Below are 9,749 nucleotides of genomic sequence, written 5' to 3'. Positions count from 1 at the left end.
TGGATAATGTGTTGATAGTGAGATGACGGATGTTTGGGTGGTATATAGTGTTGTTATTGTTTTTTTAATGAGGGGATGTGAGAGTGATAGTGAATTGAATGTGTGGAAGTGAAATTTTTGTGTGTTTGTGTGTTTGTGCGTGTGATTTTGTGCGAGGGTTACTAGCTACTACTCGCTGGACATCCCAACTCCCGGGTTACTAATGACATAGCTGGTCTCAATTCTCATACAGAATCACGCATATACGCACCTGTTAACATATCAGCGGTAGATGTATAACAGCTATCTCTCGTTTTAATGATATTAAGAAGCCCGGTACATTAGATTGGGTTGTGTGTATACACATCTAGAGTTTTCGGTAACACTTGCGTAGATTTTCCCTTAATGCGTCTATGATTATGGATGTTTGTTCTTTAGGGGGGTTAGAATTTTAACGGGTTATTTGGAGTAGAATGGGTAGGAGTGTTTGACGATTCAAGGTCGGGAAGTAGAGATGATTGGATAAGGAATATGAGTTTTGGATTATGAGGGTTTGTGAAGTCTTAGAGGTGATGATAAAATTTAAATGTGATAGACGCACGTAGATTGAATCCTTGACTGAATTTCCTAACGAGCAACATTTTGTCTTCCCCTCGACCTTTACTTGGAGCTCTAACCTACTCTTGAATCAATACATGAAATGTATTTCTGTGAGTTCTGGTGAAGAATCAACGATGCTTGCGTGGATGATTCGTCCAAAAGCTTCCCTCATATGAGTTCATGCTTTCCTTGGCTTTCTGTTTCCAATACCTTTCGGTATCTGTCAACTCATTGTTCGCCTCTTCATCCTCTTCCTTGTTGTGATTTTCCAGGTCGGCTTTGCGAAGACGAGGTGGCATACCTCCTTGTGCCTCTTCGAATCCATGTCGTAAGGTATTTCGAGCTTGGTTGATCTTCGCAAAATCAACTAATTCTTCTGTAAGAGAAGGCCTCGTTTGGCATTGCGAATTATCGGATATTCTTGGACTGGAACTTGACGGGATGGTCGGACCAACCGCCAGTGCTGGGCGATCTGCCTGATCTATGAGCGGATTGAAGGGAGTCGTGCTTGCAGGAACAGGATCATAAGGCAGCCATGGTACGGCATATACCTTTCGCAAGTTTCTGCCCCCGGAAGTCTTCTCTGATGCAGAGCGTCCATCACAAGCCTCATCGCTTTCCCTGTCACTTTCGCTATACGTTACTGTGGAGGTGAACGATTGAGCTGCAATAGTAGACGAAGAGCCATTAGCTCCAAACAGCGTTCGCGGGGCTCTCTTTTCGAACAAAGATCCCAATCCTTGAGACTTTTGTGTAGCTATCCTCGAGAGGTTATTGTCGAGTCTTGTATCTTGACCGCCACGCTGGACTCCCGAGTTTGAGGTCGTTGATGATTGAACATTTGTAACCGGTTTAGCTTGGATATTCTGAGCGATAGAACTAGGCACGGAATTCTTCTGTGCTCGCAGTAGAGGATTGAGAATGTGTTGCTTTGTATGATCGAGCACTCTCTTGTCCGATATTTGTGTGTTGGCAGGTAATACATGTCTCCTGTTGATCGCGTACCGTGAGGGTGAGAATGGCAGTTTGACTTCTCGAATAGGTTGACTAGATACTATCCAGCTTCTGCATCTACTACAGTTCATATGAACGTCCCTGGATAAGGGGGAGTAGGGACTTTCCACGTTAACGAAGAGACATCTGACCCCAAACCGAGTGCAAGATGTGCACTTGGACGAGGAGCTACCCTGTTCGACAACGCAGACATCTTCATGGTCGAGGCATGTCTGACAAGAATTGCTATAAAGAAATTCTGGTATAGGGAACTCTGGATATCCATTTCCTCTCCTTTCAAGCGCTTCCTTGGACTTAATATATCCCTCCAACTCAGGATTGCTCACGAGCAAACTATCTATGACCGATATCAACGCAGCTGTGGGAACAGTTATGCTAGTCTTAACAGTCTCCGCCGAAAGCTTTGAAGAAGAGGAAGTTCTACCAGGATTGATAGAGTTGTTGGAACTGTTGGAAGATCGTTGATATTGTTCATTGCTGATATTGCGCGTGCTATCCTCTTCAAAATCATCCAAATACTGTTGCTCTTCTTGCTGGGTTCCAAATTGTGAGGAATTAGAGGCGAAAGAAGCTTGCAGTGGTGGTGGAGGGATAGCATTGTTGAGTTGTCGCTTTTTCTTCAAGACCTCTGCTGCAATGGACTTGACCGGTGGGGGCTTTGAATACTCGTTTCCATCGCCCGAGCCTGCACTGGTTGCAACGTCGAAGTTCGAGGCCATGACTATCGGGATACTATGAATTGCTGTCAAGATCACCCGTCTGAAGTTGACTACTCAAGTCGTCATGGAGCGTGTGAAGAATCTGGATTATACGGATTAACGACACTTGCGCGAGGCGTGTTAGGATGTCTTTGGAATACACTTCTGTGAGGCTGCGAAATGAAAGTGTGCCTCATAATACGCCCGTTGAACATAGCCACCACTTCTTGACTTCGCCAACGCAGCGTGCATTCCCACACGCGAATCAAAGGACGTCCCCCACCACGAACCGTCTCGTGCCAAACCACTCGTAAGTCAATCACTCATGAAGGCTTGCCTCATAACATTCGCTTCTTAACTTAGTGCAAACATTTCTTTCCAAGAGACGACCACATATATGTTCATCAACGCAATACTGCTGTGAAAGCTCCCAGCGGAGGTTTTGAACCTATTCCATGCCTAACTTGACGCCAGAGGAGATCGAGATCAAAGAATGGAAATACACTGGTTACCAACATTACACCAGATTTATTGCATCGGACAATGATTATCTTGTCTTTCGACGATTCTCCGTTCTGAGCACCAGGGTGTCTCTTGCTCTCCAGGATGAGATAGTTGTCCTCGAGCATGAACTGGCAGAATTGGATAACCGACTTTCTGAAAAGCATGCCCCTGACATTCATAATGGATCTTTCAGAGCCGATAAGGCCGATAAAGTCAGTCCTATTGCGAGTGCCAGAGCAAAGTTATTACACGGAAAGATATTCCACAAACTCAAAGAATACAGTAAGCCCACTGAGATGTGCACTTGATGTGACCATTATAACTGAGTAATGCAAGACGAATTCATGTTCCACTACTCTCATCTTACCAATCGACCTCCTGTACCGACCAAAGACGCCACCAGCTTGAGTAATTGGCATGAAAATCATCTCAATGCGATTCAAGACGAAGAAGCAGCATACATAACTCACACCGAAGACCTTTTTTCCCTTGTCTCAAATCCCAAATCGCCTCTGCGAAACCTCTTCGAGAAGTCCCTCCACTTCCGCATCTTTCGACCTTGGCAAGTGAAGAGGAAAGATCCCGAGAACGCAATCCGTGATGCGGAGCATGAGCTCTACATGTCTGATACTAGAGTTGATGGATTTGTATCAGTGTTCATAGCTATTGTTGGATTGGCAATGCTAATTGCACCACTTTGGATTTTGGAGTTTACTAGTAGTAGCGTTATTAGCTTGGCTTGGATCACTGGGTTCATTGTACTGTTTCTTTGTATAGTCTCATTTGCGACGGAAGCGAAGCCTTTTGAAACTCTGGGAGCAACGGCTGCGTAAGTCAATTCTTTGTGCACCATCGCTTTTGGTAATACAGCTTTACTGACAATATGTAGATATTCTGCTGTACTTATGGTGTTTTTGCAGATTGGAAAGTAGAATACGAAATAAGCATAGATACTCCTCCTATTTGTGTACTTCAAACGCTAGTTCTTCAACTTCACCCTCCTACGAACACAAATCATCCTGCCATGTATTTTGAGATTCGTTGGAGCCGGTGCGTTGTGGATTACTGTAAAAACTTTTACGCTAACCTTCACATAGGAATACAAGATTGATTTCCCCCGCCGAATCTGTGCTGATTTCTCCCTTTATTTTCAAACAATAACTTATGAATAAAATCATATTTCTCCACCTTTTTTACACACATCCTCACCACTACCACCCAACATCAACCCTCACAACCTTCCCCCCCTCCACAACAACCCCATCCACCCTCCCACTAGTACTAACAAACACCTCCCCCCCTTCCCCCACCGCCACACTCGTCGGACCAGGCAACACCCCACCATCCCCTCCCCCAACCACCACCTCCACCTCCCCACCCGCAAGACCAACCTTTAACAGCGCATTCATCGCACTCCCCGCCAGCCACGCCACTCCCCGTCTCACATCCAGCGCAAAATCATCAACCGTCACGTTCCTCGCGAGGATTTCGACGTCCCCAGCCGGGACAAGCGTGGAGAGATCGACGGGCAGACGACCGAAGAGGGACAGGCCTGTGTTGGCGAAGTAGATGTACGTCCTATTCCCCAGCACGAGGGTTCGTAGGCCGTTGATGCCGATGGAGAAGGGCGTTGGGGGTGCCATTTCGGGGGCGCGGGAGAGGATGCTGGATTGGTTGGTGTACGTGTTGAGGAGACGGATGCAGCCGGTTGTGGAGTCGGAGAGGGCTAGGATGGAGGGGCAGAGGAGGGTGAGTCCGTTTAGGAGACCGGCGCTTGGGAAGGTGGTGAGCAGGGTGGTGGTAGCGGGAGTGTTGGGGTTTAAGGTCCAGATTGCGAAGGTGCCGGCGCCGAAACTGGTTGAGGTGGAGTTGCCGAGGATGAGGTAGATGAGGTTTGGGGTGAGGGAGACGAGACCGAGAGCGGAGAGGTAGGGGAAGGTGTGGAGGAGTTTGATGGATGGGTTGGGTGGATTGGGGTCGAGGAGGCGGACTTCGGGAGCGGTTGTTAGGGAAAGGAGAATTTGGTTGTTGGGAAGGATGGCGAGATTTTCTATCCATGTTGGGGATTTGGGGAATTGATAGATCACTGTGGTTGAGGGAACGCTCTTCGATGCTGTGCTTGGTTGGGAGAGTAATAATGAAGTGAGTGTTAGGAGTAGAGATATGGAGATGCGGAAGTGCATGATGAATGACCGGATTAATGACAAGTAGAGAAGAACTTGCGTTTGCGAAAAGAGAAACTAATCAGACATATATCTCTGGGGGATCAGCTTTTCAAGGTTCGGGACTGACAGTTTAATATAAAATCTTATACCTCTTGGGTAACGACTTTGCTGACTTGTTTGATTTGTGGGATGTATACGTAGATGTGCTGAGCCGCTCGCTTTTCCGATCCTGGTATGGTCTGTCGCCGATAGAGTCATATTCAACAACAGCCGATCAGTGGTAGAGGCCAACTTCGTGTATCTGGAGATAGTTGTGGCTGCTCCATCTGATGGATTAACGTTCATGAGTGGATTTGTTTTCCTCTTAGCTTCAGACCCTTAGGAGTGAGAATTGGAACACCACTGGTGCATCTCATATTTCGTTGTGACTCACTTGCGAGTTTCCATTTAGGAAGATATGCATCGTTGAAATATTGATGAACGTTTACATCAGATAGCTTTCGATTATAATGCCACGGCTTCACCCAACTAAATATCGAGTTACCTCATTGCAAACACGCTAAGCTAATATACAAGCAACATACATACGACCAACATCCTCCCCTTTTAGACGCTCACTGAACGCATTCTTCTGCGCTCCATCAAATCAAGCAAACCCAAATCCCTTCGAATTTTCCAACGCCATAGCCAACTTCTCCCTAAGCACATCTTTACTAGAATATTCGGGCAGAAGCAGAATACCGTAGCAAGTATAGCTGCTCGGTAAATGCCCATCATCGACACCGTTTCTCTGTAGCGTGAACTGCAAATTCCTCATTCCACCAACAGGAACCCGATCACTGGCTGTGACAAACTCAAGAAGTTTTCGTTTGTGTTCGAGATCGTATTTGCGGACGATACTCCAAAAGTCGCGGACGGAACGATGTGAGGAATCCCATCCGATGTAACGAGTTGTGCGGCGCATTTCAGATATGTCGATGTCTTGGATACCTTCAACGACTGATTGTAATGTCTCGGGGTCGAAAACGGAGAGGGAACGTCGGTCGATACAGGTGAAGAAGCCCGTTTTAAAAGCTTCGAATTGTGGTGATATCGATATATCTGTCAGCCAGCGGATGTAATCGCTTACGTAGTTGTTGCGATTCTCGTTAGTCACCATAGGAGCATCTTCTGGGTTGGCAGAGGTGTGTAGATCTGAAAATTGAGGCCACAGCACCGTTTCATCCATTTCGCGACTGACAGCTTGACCGAATTGCTCCACACTAAATTCATATGTTCTTGCGAAGATATCCTCGACAAGTCCATTCTTTTCGTCCCACTCGAGAAGTGAAGTAAGGCCGTTTGCTAAGTCGGGCCATCCGTCTGCTACATGATGAAGTTCTGTCACATCTTCGCCGAGAAGCTTGCGATACAGGGCCTTTGGGAATGTGACTGGTAGTGTAAGGCCGTTATAGACAGCTAGGGAGATTATTGTACCTATCAGTTCGAACTTCCACAAAGGCTCCGGCGAGCCTGGCTGGAACCACGTCATTTTTGTTCTCGAATCGATGGTAAAAGTTCCTGCTCAAGTTAATATATGAAGTGACTTATTCTGAATTGAACTTACCATAATCAGGATCGAGTGCTTCAGCAATGGCTAGTCGAAAGAACTCTTGCTGAACTCCTCCTGAATCCATACCCTCTTCTCCACCATTCTCGCCTAAACGAATCTTCAGGGGGCGCATCATTTCACGCTCTTCCCTTCTCCAAATTGCATTAAAAGTATCCGCCAATACACTTTGACGTCCAATTTCAAGCACAAGAAACTTGGAAGTAGCTACGCGAAGTCTTTCAAAAAGTCTATAGCGCGAGTTTTGGTCAGTCATAAGATTGGTTTCTGAAATGGTCGAATGCATGAGACCAGTCGTTGCTTTCGCCGATTCGTACGCCGCGTTCATTCTTGAATAGTTGATTGCACGGAAGTAAGTTACCAATGTAGATGGGTTGAAGAGATAAGGGTGATCAAGTAGATGAACGGTTCTTTTGTTTGCTTCGAACGTGATCCATTCAAGTGGCATTCCAACAGGGTCAAGGCGCTCAGCGAAGTATTCTGTCCTGAAGTGAATGTCGCCGAGCAGCAAGGATTTTCGGTGCTTGTCTAAGAAATGTTAGAGAGCTATACGCTACATTGTGAAGATTTTTCGCGACTTACATATTGCAGCCATCATTGCCAGCGCTCCACCGAATGATCCTTCGGCGGCAACTTCAGCAGAGCCATTCCAGTCCTGCAGCATCACAGTCCTTGCCCAATCGAGAAGAAGTGTAGGTACCCTTTTCTCGTGAAGATCTCGTTCCTCGTCGTGAAAGTGCAAGGCTGGCGTCGTGCCTAGGTCCAGGAATTTTAATGTTGACAAAACACCTTCCAGTACATCAGGTTCTTTCTTTCCGTCAGGCTTCAATCCTTGTTGATTATCGGCAAGTTCTGCAAAACGCCTCCTCGTGGGTATCGATGCAAATAGTCTGCGTGCGAGCCTCATAGCGAGATCATTGGTAAACGCGTCTTCATACGCAAGACACAGTTGCACTGGCTCTAATGATGACGTCTCTCGTCCAAGCATCGCTAAGCCAAAGGATCGAATTCTCGACATGTTGGCAAGCTGCCTCGCGTCCGTTAACAGTGGTGCGGTGGCAACAAGTGCGTGAAGACATATGTTGATCAGTCGAGCAGCTTCCCCGCTTGATAGTGATGGCTTCGCCAAAGCATCCGACTCCTTCCAATCATGCAATGCACTTATGGTATCCGGTGGATTGAAGAGATATCCAGCCGCATTCCATAAACTGTCAAGAACCAGTGATGGAGCTACTCTGGTGAGGCGGAGCATCAAGTACCAGATTGTCTGTGTATCGTACAACCGCTGATCACAGTGGCTGAAAGATTGTATGAGAGACTCGGGCTTCGATAAGACATCAAAAAGTGCTTGTTGAATAAATTCCTTCCACTGTTGTTTGTCTTGAGAAGAATAAACGGATTTTGTCTTGGAGAACGACTTCCTGCCTGCTGCATAAGGACCATTGGAATTCAGCCATCTTGTACCATCCCGTCCAACTTCTGTGGGCACTAAATCGTGTTTTTCGGAGGTTCCATCAATTTGCAATGTATCACAGAGAAAATTTAATAGATCGATAGGAAGTAAGGAGAGGGACTGTGGAAGCGGCATTTCCTTAGCGAGAGGGAGTTCCGGGAGAGTTTCGTGATTGATGGATTTTTTTACTGGGTTTTTCTTGATTTTCGAACCTTGTTCGGGTGCGACAGAGAGCCCCGAGGTGACTGGCGGTTGGTCGAATTCTGGTGAGGCTTTCATTGAGATAGTTTTCGGTATGCTAGGTGTATGCATTGCTGCTGATGTGATCAAAGTCTGATGAGGCGTAGAAAGCGTTCTGATAGCTTGATGAGGACGATACTGCGGAAGAGACATGACATCAGGAGGTGATTCGCCAATCCTGGATGATAAATTTAAGATGCCCTTTGGGTTTGGAGGCTCAGCATGCTCGGACTTTCTCCGACCGTTGATTTTGGGGGTGCATTTTGTCACCGAGTTTGCGACGGCTTTGGTTTCCGCGTGTGCTAATACTTCGCTTGTGCGTTGACTCGAAGACACTGGCTTCGAAGCTGATTCTACGTCCGAAAAGGATTTATCTTGCGGTTTACTTGGGGCAGGTGTCTGCCACTTGGTTGTCTTTGGATTTTCTGCAGCCTCTGCCTCGTCGGATGTTGCAATATTGAATGATGTTGTTTCACTAACCGGTCTTTGCCTTGGATATGGCCCCATGCCCGGGACTTCGGAACCAGTTGCGTCTGGTCTCGAAATCGTCTCTACATTTCTCGGGGCAAGCCACTCCACCATTTTGAAGGCAACCGTACCAAATACATTTTGAACGAATGAGCGGTGGTCTGTCGTCGATGGCTCATCTAACAAAGAAATTGCTGGCGTTTCCTCCTCTTTGGATGTAGTTGATTGCACTCCAGTGCTAACATTGTTATTCGACGGAGAACGGCTACCAGGGGAAGCACCTTGAGTACTATTTTTCGGTCCTACTGGCTTTCCAGAAGCACTACTCTTTCGTTCTACGTTGGGTATTGCCGATCCATTGGTAACCTTATTGATGCTGGCATAGCCTTTTCGCGACGTTTTCATGCTCGGCGGTTGGATGAGCTTATCGGCGCTAGGATTGTGACAGAGTCCCAGTTCTGGATTATCCTGGCTTGCCATATATATTGCAAGAGTTCGAGCACTTGTCGCATTGTATCTTCGAACGGGAGCGCCAGCAGCGACACGTTTCCGACAAGAAAAACAGGTAGTCGTGTGGCAGGTTTTCACTGTGCATCCAAACCTGATTTGGGAGATGTACCTGATAGAAATTAACAATGCACACTGGAAATGATCCACTATCACAACTGACCTGTCTACCAATATCTGGAACTGATGCCGTCTCGCAGCGCGATGAATTGTATATAAGCGTTTAGGGTCATTGATATCAACAATGAAATCGTTCAGCTCGTCCGGCGCATCTTCTGGGAGTCGCGGGAAGGGCGCGGTCGCCCATAACGCAGCGTATATTTCCTCCTCGGTGGCAGGATCCAAGAGTCCATCTCGAAAGCCTTGAATATCTCGAGTCATGGGAGACGCCCGTATGATAGATGGGGATAGGAGCCACGAAGGATGGTATCGTAGATCGTGCGCCCTTGGTGGATAAGTTATTTACTGGCCTTCGATACGATCCAGGTTCGAGAAAAGAGCGTTGATGAAGA

General features: G+C 46.9%; 4 protein-coding genes across 4 annotated transcripts; 1 reads left to right on the top strand and 3 right to left on the bottom strand.

Annotated features, from left to right (window-relative positions):
• Window positions 1–707: 707 nt before the first annotated feature.
• On the bottom strand, window positions 708–2,312 carry GLAREA_01307 (uncharacterized protein; the record flags this gene model as incomplete). Its single annotated transcript, XM_008088523.1, has 1 exon — window positions 708–2,312. The coding sequence occupies one exon, from the start codon at window positions 2,310–2,312 to the stop codon at window positions 708–710; it is 1,605 nt and encodes a 534-aa protein (XP_008086714.1).
• A 434-nt stretch (window positions 2,313–2,746) lies between these two features.
• Window positions 2,747–3,727, top strand: GLAREA_01306 (phytase; the record flags this gene model as incomplete). The annotated part of the gene is made up of 3 exons (XM_008088522.1): window positions 2,747–3,077; window positions 3,132–3,624; window positions 3,685–3,727. The coding sequence occupies 3 exons, from the start codon at window positions 2,747–2,749 to the stop codon at window positions 3,725–3,727; spliced, it is 867 nt and encodes a 288-aa protein (XP_008086713.1).
• A 279-nt stretch (window positions 3,728–4,006) lies between these two features.
• GLAREA_01305 (NHL repeat-containing protein) lies at window positions 4,007–4,978 on the bottom strand (the record flags this gene model as incomplete). The annotated part of the gene is made up of 1 exon (XM_008088521.1): window positions 4,007–4,978. The coding sequence occupies one exon, from the start codon at window positions 4,976–4,978 to the stop codon at window positions 4,007–4,009; it is 972 nt and encodes a 323-aa protein (XP_008086712.1).
• Window positions 4,979–5,606: 628 nt separating this feature from the next.
• On the bottom strand, window positions 5,607–9,618 carry GLAREA_01304 (Hect, E3 ligase catalytic; the record flags this gene model as incomplete). Its single annotated transcript, XM_008088520.1, has 4 exons — window positions 5,607–6,520; window positions 6,567–7,097; window positions 7,152–9,349; window positions 9,401–9,618. 4 exons carry the CDS (start codon window positions 9,616–9,618, stop codon window positions 5,607–5,609), a joined length of 3,861 nt encoding a protein of 1,286 aa, XP_008086711.1.
• Window positions 9,619–9,749: the final 131 nt, after the last annotated feature.

Source organism: Glarea lozoyensis, assembly GCF_000409485.1.
Source record: "Glarea lozoyensis ATCC 20868 chromosome Unknown GLAREA7, whole genome shotgun sequence".
Classification (NCBI taxonomy): domain Eukaryota; kingdom Fungi; phylum Ascomycota; class Leotiomycetes; order Helotiales; family Helotiaceae; genus Glarea; species Glarea lozoyensis.
The sequence above is the reverse complement of the archived record's forward strand: the minus strand, read 5'-3'. Positions and strand labels throughout refer to the sequence as shown.